Source organism: Phycodurus eques, chromosome 21 (genome assembly GCF_024500275.1).
Source record: "Phycodurus eques isolate BA_2022a chromosome 21, UOR_Pequ_1.1, whole genome shotgun sequence".
In the NCBI taxonomy this organism is placed as follows: Eukaryota; Metazoa; Chordata; class Actinopteri; order Syngnathiformes; family Syngnathidae; genus Phycodurus; species Phycodurus eques.
The window spans coordinates 15,969,266-15,984,638 of record NC_084545.1 but is presented as its reverse complement, the minus strand read 5'-3'; the positions used below and the strand labels follow the sequence as shown (position 1 = coordinate 15,984,638).

Below are 15,373 nucleotides of genomic sequence, written 5' to 3'. Positions count from 1 at the left end.
AACCAGTCGTCCGCCGTGCTGCCTTAGGTCAGCATATACGCGACAATGGAGAAACTCTTTTTTAAGCGACACGAGCATCTGCGCTTGTATTTGAGTGCAGAATGTGAGCGCTTTGCCGCTTTTACCGCTGTCGTCTGCGGTCGTATGAGACGCTGTGCACGGTGCGGCGTCAAGGCACATCTTCATCTTCGTCGTGTTGCTGTGCGAACGCTGCAAACTTTCAAGGCGTCGAGTCTGCGAAATGGCAGAGTCACGACGGTGTCAGGCCGAGAGAGCGCCGCGCCGCTCAATTGTTAGGGGCATAAATCCTGTAATCCTCGCAGATGTTTGCGTTGCCTTTCGCTCGCCTTTTAGCCTTTCAGCCTGCCTCGCTCGCTCGCTCGCGCGCGCGGCCTCGAGTCACACGTGTGCAGTCAGCCGATGAAGATCGTTTTTTGGGAGGTTTGACAGTCGGAATTTGGAGTCGTGAGCCTTCGGTGCAGTACCGCCATGTGCCACAACAAACCAGGCACCACCGAGCCCTACTGGAAGACGTGCAGCGTAATTAACAGCGAGAAGAAGAGGCAGAGAAGGTCCCCCCCCCCCCCCCCCCCCAGAAATATTTGTTGCTCCGACAGAGCAGAGTGACAATGTGCTTGTGAGTGTACATCTGTTTTCACAAAGTAGCAGGTGTCGAAAGGGTTCCAATGACCCTAACCGGAATGTTCCTTTCTGTCAGCCCGTCGACCACGTTTCACATCATATGCTAGCATTAAGCTCCTGGACACGGGCAGGGTTTGGTTGAACATTTTGGTGCTGAAATAGAGAAAGATTTCGAGAACTGTGCAAGCCAGAGTGAGGCTTACTTTGCGGCAAGGAGGGGGAGGGTTCAAAGGTTTTTTTTATTCATACGGTTGCAGACTTCCACCTATTGCAGATGCGTCTGGAACGCGTGCGCCGCGATAACCGAAGACATGAACGTGCACACGCTACATCAGGGGCGGGCAAACGACGGCCCGTGGGCCACATAAGGGGCGGGGCCCCACTCTGATCTTTAATTCACAAGATCAAGAGGCTCGCAATATTTTTGGGCATTCATTTAGACATTTTACTTTCGAATTTCTTTAAATCCCTCCTTCTCAATGGGTTAGGGTTCTTTAAATAAATACATGGACAAATAAGTCAATCAAAGAATAAACAGTCGGTGTGTATTGTGTAGATGAGAGTATGAGTTGTGGAAATGCATGTATTTATGGTTGCTTAGTTCTTTTATTTTTTTTTCAGTCCAGAGATACACGGAAATGTTGATTTATGCTGTGTCATGACAAAGTCATCTCATGTAAAAGACTTCATATTAACAATAAAATAATTGATTCTCAATTGTAAATGTTATTTGCTTGTTTGTTATGGCATTATTGTAATTATACGGAATTAAACAAATTATATACGGTAATACAAAAATGGTAAATGCATATATAAAATACTTTATTTTGTTTATTTTAATATTTTCTTATTTTAAGTTATTTTAAAAATACAAAAAACAATGACAATCGTACATGTACAATTGCTTATTTTATTCTACTACTTTCTTATTTTGAATTATTTAATAAAATACAATTTACTGTAGATGTGAAATTGTGTTTTATTTTTTTGTCTTTATTTAGAAAAAAATCAATCAAACAATTATTTAATGAGGTAAATGGATACCCCCCCCCCTCCCATAAAGTCACCAATTATTTAATGAGGGAACTCTGTACCCCCCCAAAAAGTTAACCAATTATTTAACAACATAAGAATAAAAAAAAAAAAAAAAAAAAAAAAGAACAAATACATTTCAGTCAACCAATTTTAGGGGAGGAAAATAAACACGACTCGATCGCAAAATGCTCTGTGGGACGATTAAAGAACGGAGCGTGCCCCAATGTGGCCCGCCGGCCCTACTTTGCCCACCCTCGAGGGCTCGGGTAGCGCCCGCACATTTTCGGGCGAGCGCGTTACCAGATTTCCGACGGTGAGCATGCCGTTGAAGTCGTCGGTCATGGGGTAGTGCTCCATGGCCATGAAGAGCGTGTTGAGGACGATGCAGACGGTGATGGCCAAGTCCAGGAACGGGTCCATCACCATCACCTTCACCACGCGCTTGACCTGCAGCCACCAGGGGGCGCACTCCCACACCAGATGGCGGGGGGCGAACGCGTACCAGCACGGGTGGCACTTCTTGTGGGCCTCCTCCAGTTCTGAGCCGGCGGGTTACAAAACAATGGCAAACAACGTTCGTGCTGTCGTCTTTCAAGTAATTTTACAACCTTTCAGATAGTTGAAACAATTGTTTTAGAACACCCCAATTTTTCAATTTCAAATCCAATTGAAAGTTAAACAGGAATCGTTTCAATCTAAGATATGTGATGAACTGGCACAGGTAAAAAAAAAAAAAAAAAAACTAAACGGGTAAGGTTACTCAAAAGAGAAAAATAACGCACATTTTATGATACAATGATACAAAAGCGAGCGCATTTTGGGGGACGAACTGGAGAAAAGAGCGAAAGCAAAGCAAGCCCACGGTGGCTACTTTAATGAGTCGAAAATTCTGAAGACATTTTGGTTTTAGACTGATTCCACGATTTCTTTCGTAACTTGAATGATTTGTTCTGTGCTTTCATTTAAGGGTGCAACGAAACAACTGCATGAATTTCAATGTTTTAAAAAAAAAAAAAACGGTAGTGTATATGTATACATTTTTGGCTTTTCCTTTTACTGCACAAAGTTTCTAACTAACATGAGTTCTTCTCATGAGTCTAAAAGAAACATTTAGTTTTAGTTTTCAAACCTTCATATCCAGTTTGTCTGCTCAATGCGCAGGTTGGAAAATGACATCAAAGTAAAACTATTTTTTTAAAGTAATTTTCTTTGTCTTATGCGGTGATGTGTTAAAAAAAAAAGGCAAAAATCAGCCCATTTTTTGTCCATTTTAAGATTTTCTTTGAATAGCCGTTGGCGTGTCATTATCATTGTCTTCTCTTTTTCTGTCATATACAAAGAAGCTCGGAGCGAACTCGGAACAGGCGACCGGCCGGCAGGCAGGCAGGCAGGCAGGCTCACCCTCCATGGCGTCCGTCAGGTGACTGGCGGCGCTCGGCGCTCGGCCGCGCCGCTCCGGGCCCGGCGTGGACGCCGGCTGCGAGAGCAGAACCGCGCTGAGCTCCGTGCTGGACGTCGGAACCTGCCAGAAGGACACGTCCATGTAACACCGGCGCTTCTTAAACTGGGCTTCGCCAGCATTACGTTGGGGCTGCCCATAATCCGCCCCAACCTCCCCCTCAAAAATCCCAAAACATTTTTGTCATGTTTTGAATAAAGAAAATAGCACTTCTCAATATTGTAGGAAAACACATTCCCTTCCGACCGCTGGCGCGACCGCCTTAGAGCGCCTCATCGTTAGCAATGAGTGCGCGCACGTAATGCAGAGGAAGACGGAAGCGCGAGCCGGGGGGACATTTTTGAAAAGGTCTGACGTGACAGCCAGCTTGCGGACGGGGACTTCCCGCCGGCGTGGCCGCTATAGAGCGCCTCGTTGTCGCGGTGTGGAAAAGCCCCACGCGGCTCAAACATGCAGTTATCTGTAGGCAGAAGAAAGACGCTCGACCAGAGCAGCATCCATTTTAGCAGGTCGTCGTAGAAGCGCTTATTTGATTGACCGCTGCTTTTTGAACAGGGCGTGTTTTCGGCGCGTTCGGCGGACACGCCAACAGCGTTCGAGAGCGACGGCGATTTTGAAGCCTCGTTTTACATTCAGATTTGCCAGGGTTGTTAACGACTCTCTTCTCTGTGATGTTTTCCATGGACAAGACATTTATTTTCCATTTCCAGGGACATGAAATGCTTCCTGTTGCGAACGATAAACGGGGTTCATTCTATTTTTACAGCAATAAAGTCCAACTTCAGACCAAAACAATATCCGGCTTGTCGCATTTCTAGAGTAAAAGGCCTCACATGACAAGAATTTAGTCGTATTTTTGAAATTCACTTGGTAAAACATGACGTTATTCCCGTTAACTTGTTGACTTTAATCTTATAATTGAATGACTTGAAATTGGAAAAATACAACTTGATTCTCGTACAATTCTAACTTTTTGTTCTGACAAAATGGGTCTTTGTTCTTGTTTTCCTGGAGAAAATAGAATTTAAATCTCAGAACCTTTTTGTTATCTAAGAAAATGTGAAGATAGGCAACTTTTTCATTCCTATGACATTTCGGGGTACACGTGGTCATGATGTCGAATTGGCATTTGGATGACGAAGGGGTCCTTGTACCCCAAACGTTTAACAAGCCCTGCTGTACACAACACACACACACACACACACAGCCTTCAACCAGTCGCTGCATCCTGTTGCCATGGTGACGGCGAGATACACAAACACACAATGTTTGACCATTTGACCTGACATAAATCCCTCTTTTATGTGCGTGTGTGTGTGTTTAAGGGGTGGGGGTCGGGGGTTAAGATAAGCAGGTGATGGCTGGAGTTCAATGATTCAGGGAAACCACCGCATGTGCGCGTGTGGCCACTTCATTAGGTACACAACCTAATGAGATTTCATGCTCGGGCTGCTTAATACTCGCTTTTGATTGATACTGTCAGGGCGTGTGTGGGCGCGTGTGCGTGTGTGTGTGTGGGGCTAAGTGGCCACTTCATTAGGTACCCGATCTAATGAGATTTATTGCAAAGTGTGCTTTACGCTGGCTTTTTTCTTGATTTCGCTGCGGATAAAGTTGTGCGAGTGTGGCGCGCTCGGCGCTCAGGTGTGCTTGCGTAACGTTTGGAGACATGACACGGCGTCCCGGAAGTTACCGAAGTTCGCCTCCTACGGCGCCGCCGCCCGCCTCCTCCGTCCGGTCCGCCCGCCGGGCCGCCATCGGGGAGGCTGGCTACAAAAGCGCCGCCGGTCGCGCTCCGGTTTGCCTCCGTTTAGCGGCCTGTCATGTCGCCGTGGTAACATTTCCGCGGCAACCGAGCGCCGTCCGTCCCCCTGCGGCTCAGCTGCGAGCGGCGGGACGGAAGCTCGGCAACCGCACGCGACTTCGCAAGAGACGCTGAGGCCTAACGCGGCCGTTCTCAACCGTTGTCACCCGTGGCCCACTTTTAGAGCAATAAAAAAATGTTCCGTTCAAAAATCGCCTTTGAAAAGAGATGGCCAGTATATCAACTTTTTGAAACGCAATTACACATGCTTACATGCTCGAAGTGAAAAATGCGTGAACAAAACTGAGCAAAGTCTAATTAAATACAGCAGCTAACACCTGACCCGAGGGGGCGTGGTCATCTTGATTAACAGTTTGTCCAACATCAGCTTCAAGCGGCTCTTTTCACCTTTGACCCCGCAAAGCACGAGGCTCATGTATGTGTGTGTGTTTACTCTTATCTGAGTTGGAACGTGTGCGTGTGTGTGCGCATTTAGCTCATGATATCAGAGTGCAGCTATGCAAAGTGCTGATTCATAATTCACATGTGTGATGAGTGTTGGATGGATGCAGTCTCTCCCATTGTTTCCACTGTGACAACACACACACACACACGCACACACACCCACCCCACTCACACTCTCCTCCTTGACCTTCTCCATGATGCCGGCAGGCAGCTGCCCCTGCAGCGACGGCGGCGACGAGACCACCCCGTTGTGGTCCATGGCGGCGAAAAGCTTCCCGTTGACGTTCAGAGTGGGATAGAATACCTGAAACGCACACACCTGGTGAATATCAAAGTACACTGCCGGACAACGCGTGATCATGTCAAGTTTGTCAGGTGCTAAAAGCGAGGGATTATCGCCCGGGCAGATTACCGACCGGGCCGACGGTCGGCATTTTGCTGCATTTTGGCATCGTCCCATTTTTTATTTTTTTTTGTAAATCTGACGTCTGACAGGAGATCAATTTAAAGCTGCGTAAACTTCAGGGAACTTTTTCTGGACATTTTCACTTCACATTAGAAGAGACGCCCCTCAGCCTGGGAACTTCCTGTCCTTTTTGTTTGAACTAAAAACAAAGATAGGTGAAAGATGAGCTTTTCAGTTACATACAAGTCTATTTGCTGTCGAAAACGCTATTTAATTGTTGACGTTTTCCTTTCACTTTCTAAGAGGTGCTCGTGAGCCTGGGAGCTCTCCGCACTTTTTGGTAGAATCTGAAACCAAAGATGTCTATTTTTTAAGATTTTAAAAATATAATATGTTTACCATGTCACAAAAACATAACCTCGAACTTTAACCTTCAAAAAACTTTGAAAAGCAGTTAAATAAACATATGCTTAAAGGCATTTAAACAAAGTGGTGGAGTTTGTATTATTCAAAATTTGGACGCCAATATTTCCCCCCTTACTGAAAATGAATATCAGCTCCAAATATCTCGTCGACCCTGAAAAAAAATGTCGGTCTATCTCGTAAAAGCCGAAGTTCCTCCTCGGTCAAATGACACGGAAGCGTTCGTTTGCTAGCGGCGCCGTCGCCGAAAGCTCCGGCCGGCTTGTGCCACCCGGACGTCCGCGAGACCCCGCGGCGAAACGTCCTTTGCGTCACCGGCGGGCTACCTGCGAGCCCCTGCTGGCGGCGCTGTAGGTGCTGGGTCGGCGCGTGGGCCGCGGCTGCGTTAGGATTCCGCCGAAGGTGCCGCCGCTGTACGTGCGGCCCCCGACGCCCTCCGCCGCGTCGCCCGGCACGCCGTACTCGTCGTCGGCCATCTCCGCCTCCGAGCCGCGGGCCCTCAGCCGGAAGTTGAAGATGGACGACACCTGGCTGCTCCGCCGCGTTCTGGTGGAGAAAGATCGGGCCGGCGGCGGGGGGAGGGGCTGGGAAGGGACGAGGGTGTGCGCACGTTAGCTCCGGTGTCTTCAAACACGGCTGTCGAAGTCACTGCTGCTGCGAGCGGCCCGGATTACGATCCTACAAGTTGATTTTCTTCTTGTTTTCAACTCCGAATTCAGTACCCGTCATTGAACGCGTCCGCACAAACGAGGTATCAAAAGATGCTGCTCGCACGGATTGGAACAATTATTTTTTCAGAATTCCCAGTTACCCCGGCGACGCAATTCCCCCAAAACTACGACAAATCGTCCCACTGGAAAGGAATGGAGCGCCGTGTCAAATGTTTGACATCGTTGCCGTTGGACGTTGAAAATGAAAAAAAAAACTCGTTCAGTTCACCTTGTGAAACATTTTCAACATTGCTATATTTGTACGTTATCCACGTTATTCCCTTTGTTTTGGCCTCCAATGTCCACATTTTTGACCAATTAAAACCCTTCCAATTTGAAATTGTTCAGCTCACTCTTCTGCCACATTTCTTTACAAAATGTCAAAGTAAAAGCACAAAATGACAATTTCAACATTTGTTTGACCAGTTCAAACAGACTTAAATGCTGAGCTCATTCAAATTCTTTTTTTTCAAAAATAAAAGCCCCAAACTAAATGTTTTTATCGAACTCCAATCTTAACATTGTTCGACTAATTCAAACCATTCCAATTTCAAACTATTTGGCTCATTCGTGTTTTTTTTTTCTCCAAATTTCAAAATTAACGGGGTGGTATTTATTTCCCGGTGCAAACCGTTCCAACTTTAAACTGTTGAGCCCATTATTTAATTTTTTCCCAAAATGTATATATTTTTTGCACTTGCTTCTTTCTTCCATCTTCCTTGAGCGATTCAAAGCATTCAAGCTTTAAACGGATCTTTCAAGCAATCTTGTGAACGATTGCCATTTCCAAAATTTGCCTGTGAAGCGTTCACAAGTGCGACCTTGGAACTTGCGAGAGTCGGCAGTCCCATTCAAAATTTCCCCAGGAATTTTCTAGTTCTCGTCGGCGTCCTCACCTCGGCGCGCTCCGTCCCGTCCGCCTGCAGCAGCCTCTCCTCTGATAGGTTGGCCTCCACGTCAGCCACGCCCACCAGCGCCTGACCTCGCCGCCGCTCGTCCAGCAGGTCCAGCGGAGGGCCGAAGGGAGACACCTCCGGCGACGTCGCCGAGTCCGAGTCCGGGGCTTTCTGCGCGGAGGCCTGGCGGGAGAGAGTCGCGTACGTGCAAGTCACAAGTCAGTCTCAAGTTTTAAAGAGCCTGGAAAGTGGACGCCTTCGAGCGCCCTGAGTGGGGAGAAAAAGGGTCAAATTCCGACACTTTAGAGTGCCTCGTTGTCGTGCAGTTTGGTAGATTGCGATTGACTGGGATTTCAATTTCATTCCAACTCGTCGAATAAATAACTTTTATCATGCGGTCGATATCCAGATTTTCAAAGCATAGAGCTGAAATTATAGAAATAAAGGAATCCCGCGAAAGTGCAAGTATTCCTTTCTAACCGGCAGCTTAATATTGACAGACAAAATCCCCAAATCATTGTTCAAAAATAGTTCATCTTCTTTTGTGGGGCAGCTATCGTCAAGAGATCTTGACGATGGGGTGTTGTTGCTATTCTACCTTTATTTTTATTTGTGTTAACCTCGTCGCCTTCCGCGTGATATGCAGCCGAATTTAGAGCACTCATTATCTGGATCTGCTCATCCTAAAATTTGGGATCTACATCAGACTGATCCCATCCTACTTTGCTTTGAGCAACTGGGATCGAAGTCATACGGATTACGTGATCCTGGATAGCAAACAAAGTGATTTCAAAATCGGGGATTCTTTTGATCCAGATTAGGTCTTTTGAACAACTGGGCCCTGGGGACAGGAAGTCTCCAGGAAGTAAAACCAGGAAGCGCTAACGCTTGCGGATAAGCTACCTCCTGCTCCTTCTTGAGCCGCTCGACGGCCAGCTGGAACTCGCGCTCCTTCTGGCAGGCCTCGGCGATGGTGGCCTGGTTTTGCTCCTCGTAAGCCATGGCCACCACGGCCAGGATGAGATTGACCAGGTAGAAGGAGCCCAGGAAGATGACCACCACGAAGAACACCATGTACGTCTTCCCGGCCGAGCGGAGCGTCTGCACACGGCCACGGTTAGCGGCGAGCGTGCGGCTAGCGCGGGTGCCGCTAATGGTACCTGGTGGTAGAGGTTCTCCCAGTAGTCCTGAGTCATGAGGCGGAAGAGCGACAGGAAGGCCCAGCCGAAGGTGTCGAAACTGGTGTAGCCGTAGTTGGGGTTGCGTCCCGCCTTCAGGCACTCGAAACCGTCGGGACACTTCCTGCGGCACGACGACATTTCGTTGGCTGATGAGGATCTGTGAGCTCATCCACATTCGCCAAAATCAGCGCTCCACATTTTCCAATCCCTATTCAAATCACTTCACAATAAGCAGCAGAAACACTTCGCGAAAAAAGAAGTTTCAAGCTGCTTAATGCCACTCCCAGCTGAAGTTGACTCGAAAACTGAGCAGAAAACAAACTATTGTGTATTTAAAACAAGCAAACAACTGGCAAAAGAAAGGCCCTTCGAGCTTAAGGCTAACACACAATGGAAAACAACATTAACATGCTAAACCATTGCTAAACGTCAGGCTGGAGCGGATTAATGGTATTTGCAATTCTTGTCAATGGGGAAAGATGATTTGGGGTGCGAGCGTGGTCACAGAACAAACTCAACTCGTTTCTCAAGGCACCGCTGGAGGTCGTTCCATACCGGGGTTACTATTTTTGCAGCCGTTGTCATTGTAGGATGCGGATCAACGGCGACGGGATCTTACGTGCACAATAAGAACAGCACATGCACAGGAAGCGGGTGGGCGGCATCCCGCCCTCCATCTTCTCCGCGTCCTCGTTACGCTCGGGACCCGCGCCAGACGGAACGCGTGGCCGAAATTAATATTCCGCGCGGCGCACGCGACAACACCGGCCCTACGCACCAAGATTTACAGCAGCGCTCCAGTCTCTTTGCAACACGCACCGGATTCGTGCAAAGAATTGTCCAAAATGTCCAAATCCTCGCAAGTTCAGCCTCCGCCGTAACTACGAATTCATCGAAAAAATAATCGACAGATTCATCGATTGTTCAAAGAATCGTTAGTTGCAGGCCTCGATGACATTTAACATCTGAGAAAGGCAAAATGTTACAAGACTATCTAGTTCTAGTTTTCAGTTACTCATTTGTTACTAGTTCTATTAGTGCACTGAATTGTCTTACGAGTGAGGACAAAAAGCGTTGCGTAACTTGAACCTAATAATAACAACGCATTACACTTATATAGTACATTTCTAAATACTCAAAGACCCTTTAAAATTTCACACATTACTCATTCACTCCTCAGTCAAGCTACTTTTGTAGCCACAGCTGCCCTGCAGGGGGCAGTCTGACGGAAGCGTGGCTGCCATTCTGCGCCAACGTCCCCTCCGACCGCCACCAAACATCCGACCGCGTTCATCTGATGCGGCGATGCGGGTCAAGCGTCTTGCCCGGGGACGACGGGGATACGAACCGGCGACCCTCCGGTTGCAGGGCACACTTTTACCGTCTGCGTCACGACGCGAGAGCAGATCGTCGTTCGCGTCTTGTTGGTCGGCCGATGAGAGCGAGCCGAGTAATGCTGAGGCCTGCCAGTAACGAGCCGTCCGTCCGTCTTAATGCGATAATAAAAAGCAGAGCGCCAATCAATGCGAATGGACTTTCGGAGCCCCAGCAACGCAAGCAACACAACATCGATGCTAACACAAAACGCTAACCTGCTGATATTACAAACATCGTGTAAACTCACGCGGGGGCGGGGGGTGATGTGCACGCACACACGGGCACGCGCGCACTCACAAACACATTGTGACTAATCAGTCGTCCGCTGTCAAGTTGACGGCGCTTAGACTGACACCCACCCTGAGCGAGGCCGTGCCGTCTCGCACACGTCAGCCCCCATGCATCCATCTCAAACTAGTGAGGCAACATGGTGGCATGTGAGTGTGTCTGATGGCTCCAGTGTGTGTGTGTGTGCCTTTGTGTGCTTAAGTACCTCGAGGACATAGAGAGTGTGTGTGAGAGATCTGGAAAATGCGGACAGGAGGGCGTGTCTACATGTGTGTGTGTGTGTGAGAGAGCCCACAGCTATCTCTCACACACACACACCTCAGCCTGCATTAATGGAGGGATGCCACTTCAGACCCCCCTTCACACTAGAGGGGCCCTCAGCTTGTCTCACGCACACACACACACACGCACACACACGCGTGCGCGCGCGCATTAACACTGAGTGTGGAGAATTAAAAGATGATTATGTTTTGGACTTCAGAAACAAGAGAGTTTATGGAAGTGTGTGCGAGTGTGTGTTTGTGTGTGTGTGAAGGAAGAGGTGTGCGAGGTCAAAGTTGCTGAAGAGATGATTGTTGATAAATTGTGTAAAAGTTGTGAGACAAAGAGACACAGAGAAATGACAGATGGACTCAAAGACAAAACATGTTGAGCCTATTCCCACATTCATCCTGTGTGTGTGTGTGTGTGTGTGTGTGTGTGTGTGTGTGTGTGTGTTCCCCTGCCATTCCATTTGGTTTCACCCCGCACACACATACACCTTCAATTATAACATTCAGGTAAACTGAGGCCGGGGAGGAAGCCAGTACTTAGCGTCACTATGGCAACCGTATCCCTTTGCTAGTTGCCGGGGGAGATTGTTTTGTGCCACCTCTGTTGGGGGAACAAAAAAACGTCTACGTGTGTGTTTGTGCTCAGTCATCATGCGTTTTCCCCCCCAATGCTAACTGAGTCGCGTGTGCTTGTTAAAGCTTGCCACTCATGCATTAGCATTAGCATCAAAGCGCCGTGTCTGACTCCGCCCCCTGGCTCCAGCATCTATTCCGGGAGCTGCCGCCGATGATGATGTCACTCACCAGACATTCAACACCAGCAGAACCGCTCTGTCCTCCACCCAGACCGCTTTCAACCTCTGCCCATCCCGAGCCTTGACCACCCCCCCTCCCCTCACCCCCCGTACCCATCTCTGATTCCCCTGAGGGACTGACGACCTCTGACCTCTGTGAAGCTGCTGAGCTGTGAGGTGAAAGTGGGAAAAAGTTTGAAAGGTGACCTGACACCAGGTCCACACATGCTAATGCTAGCATTCTATTTGAAAGTCATCGTGTGTCGCTGAGCGTTGGCCACACAATAAAAACACACACACACACACGCATACATACAAACACACAGACGCCCACACACAAACACACAAATATATGAACATACACTCACACAAACCCACACACCCGCACGCACGCACATACAACGATAAACCAAACATACAAAGACACACACATACAAACATGCGTAGAAATACACACCTACACAAACAAACATACGCATACGCGCACGTGCACAGCGCCCTGATGTCTGCCAGCTAGGTGCTAACTGGTTAGCATGTTTGCGTGCAGCTGTCACACGCCGCGCTCGAAATATGCCAGGCGGACAAAGTTTCGGGACACCGGCGGTTCCTCCGGGAAAACCTCAGACGAGATCTCGCGGCCGTTGTCCCACGCCACCTTGCCATCCAATCGGGAAGATGTGTCTGATTTGTTGCAAAAAAACGGGACACCACTTAACGTTTTACGTTTCACCTCGACGCTGTCGGGCTTGGCCGTCAGGCGGCAAAATTGGATTTGATTTTCCTGAGTGGGACGAGATGAAACCTTATCGCGCTTGTCCTTCGCTTTCCCGGCATGCCCTGCTGCACCTCTGTGACCTCTACTGGCACTGATAGTGGCTCTAATGATACTGGTATTGGTACTGCTACTAAATCAACTGGTACCAATACTGGAACTGGTACTGCTATTGATACTGCTACATCTGCTATTCCTAGTGCAGGTACAGGTATTGGTACTAGTACTTGTATCAGTGCTGATATTGCTACTTAGACTGGTAAGAATACTGCTACAAGTGCTGCTTGTGGGTGTACTAGTACTGCTTTGGCGTATATTTAATGCTCAATCTCGATGCTTTCAAGTGATGAATTATTTTTCTAGCTCCGTGTGTGCGCACACACGGAGCCCCGCAGAGCGTGGCGGAAGCCTCTTTGGCGTGTTTGGCCGTACACGTAACAGACATCACATGGTTCGACTCCCGCCGAGCTGGCGGCGTACACAGTGCACGCGCACGCGCACACGCACCCACAGTAGAAATCAACTACCATTTAGAAAAATGTTTTGGTGTTGCAGCTACGTTATTGATGTGTGTAGCTTGTAACAATGTTTTAAGGTACAAGTGCAAGCTGGGAATTTTATAAACACATACACATGGGCACACACACATAGCGGGCGAGCACCAGCAGAGAAGGCGCCTAACGGAATGATGAATACGACCCGCACGACATTCCAGGAAGCTCCGCCCCCTCGGCCGTGTTTTTCTCCTGCTGCTGCGTCACAGGACTTCAAGCACCCCGGGAAAAAAAAGGGTCATTACACCCTCCTTCTTTTAGCTACGCCCGCACACTCCGTATTTGGGCTTTAGCCTCGCCCACAAAACAAGTCTTTGATCATTAGCCACGCGCACAAAGTCCATCAAAATGTTTTACAATCAATCCCAAATCGCCTGTTTCTCTCATATTGGCTAGCGACCAGTCCATTGATTGTCTGTAAGGACCCGTCCGGGGTGACCCGCCTCTCGCACAAAGTCAGCCGGGACGGACCCCAGCCGACCCACGCCATGGAAAGGGATGGACGCTCATTTACATAATCCATGACGATGATGAGGATGATGAGGATGACGACGATGAGAATGATGATGACGGTGAGGATGACGACAACAATGAGATGAGGATGATCACGATGATGATGATGATGATGACGAAGATGACGAATCAGCGCCGAGCTCAGCCAGCGGTCGCAGCGAGTATGTCACAGCGGCTCAGCTCAGTGACCTTTGCCCTCGGGGCGACCACGGCGGCCCGGTCCGCGCGTGCGGCGCTCGGCGGCGGGAAGCCGGAAGCCGCGGCGAGATCAGGGTCACTGTCGGCGCCGGTCGAGCGCGGCGACACGCGACGAGGCGTTTGCAGCAACACGAGCGCATTGTTGACTGGCGCTGCCATGGTCACTACAACAACATCATCAATTCCGACGATGCCGATTTCATCGACCGGCCAATAGAGGGCGTCCGTCCATCTGGCGGCGGCTCGGCTGGCGTCTATCCCGGGCGATGAACCGGTCGCTAACATGCTAACGTGCCAAACTGAAACGTGGGACCTGACAGCTGTGAAGCAGACACGCTAACCACAAGTCAACGTGCTGCCCGGCCGCTCGCCCGTAAAAGGACAATTTCAGTCTTATTCTTCTTTTCTTTTGTTCCTTTCGCTCCATCTGTTTGCTCCACTTGCCGCCATCTGCTTCTCTTCCTCATCCTCTTCCTCGTCACCTCCATGCTGGCTCGCTCTTGCTCCTTCATCGTCATCATCATGTCAGTAAAATTTTCAAAACATATTTCAAAATAGACTTCCTGGCGTCACTAATTACTCTTTTTTCCTTTTTCCTTTTTTGTTTCTAACTTGGCTCCTTGTTGCTCATTTTTCCTTTTTTGTTTCGAACTTCCTTCTCGTTGGCTCCTTGTTGCTCATTTATCTTCTTTTCTTCCTTCCTTGCATGCTTTCTTCTTCCACTAAGTTCCTCTTTTTTCATTTTTTTTTTGTTTTTTCCTTCTTCTTTTCCTTTCTAACTTACTAAACGTCACTAACATTATAGCCGCCGCCTTCTCTCTGCTTTCTTCGCTCGTTCATTTTGCCCTCCGTCCATCCTTCTTTCCGCCTCACCTCACCTGAACCTCCGTCCTCTCCCAACTCTCCCGTGGCGGGCTCGTGATAGCCTGCGAGCTACGTGTTAGCATCCTGAGATGCTTTCACGCGGTGCGCTCGGCCAGCTAACTGCAGGCCAACACATGTTCGCACGCACGCACGGACATTCCGAGTGTCATCTTCCCGCTCTCAGTGTCAACACGGAGTGCCGATCGCCGTCCTTCGTGACATCGCGTGTCACATGACGTGGCGTGGCGCACTCGCACTCGTTTGGCACAAAATCACTTTTTTTTTAAATGTTATTTTGACTGACACAGGAAGCGAGCGAGTAGCCGACGTGGACTCACCCCGCGTCGCTGCTGTTCCCGCAGATCAGCGCATCCTTGGCGCCTTCCACCTTGTAAAAGTTGTCTGCAAAAAAAAAAAAAAAAATGTTGATCATTGTTTTAAGTAAAAGCAGATGTCTTATTTTGAAAAAAAAAAAAAAAAAAAAAAGATAATCAGTCCGCTTTCACGGATGACTCCGGAACTCTGAGAATATTTACTCTTGAGAGGCTGAAATTCCGAGGATTTAGATAATCGATTAATGGATTCACTGTTGCACCTCTATTCTATTTGTCTGTGTTGCTGCTCCATGTGTCTTATAGTAGCAGTTGTTTAAAAGTCTAGAATTACCATGACATCTATGTTAATTTCTGTTCGCCGAGCTGTAGCGTTTCGCATTATGTT

General features: G+C 48.5%; 1 protein-coding gene across 1 annotated transcript in view; it reads right to left on the bottom strand.

The window, feature by feature from the left end:
- The window catches only part of LOC133396710 (sodium channel protein type 4 subunit alpha B-like), an 82,936-nt gene that overhangs the window by 23,322 nt on the left and 44,241 nt on the right, over positions 1-15,373 (bottom strand). The window contains exons 10-17 of the mRNA XM_061666829.1: positions 14,992-15,055; positions 9,001-9,142; positions 8,744-8,941; positions 7,841-8,023; positions 6,561-6,818; positions 5,578-5,709; positions 3,079-3,199; positions 1,978-2,216 (exon numbers count right to left, since the gene is read on the bottom strand). Coding sequence (XP_061522813.1) covers positions 1,978-2,216; positions 3,079-3,199; positions 5,578-5,709; positions 6,561-6,818; positions 7,841-8,023; positions 8,744-8,941; positions 9,001-9,142; positions 14,992-15,055 — 1,337 coding nt within the window. The remainder of the gene's footprint in view (positions 1-1,977; positions 2,217-3,078; positions 3,200-5,577; positions 5,710-6,560; positions 6,819-7,840; positions 8,024-8,743; positions 8,942-9,000; positions 9,143-14,991; positions 15,056-15,373) is intronic.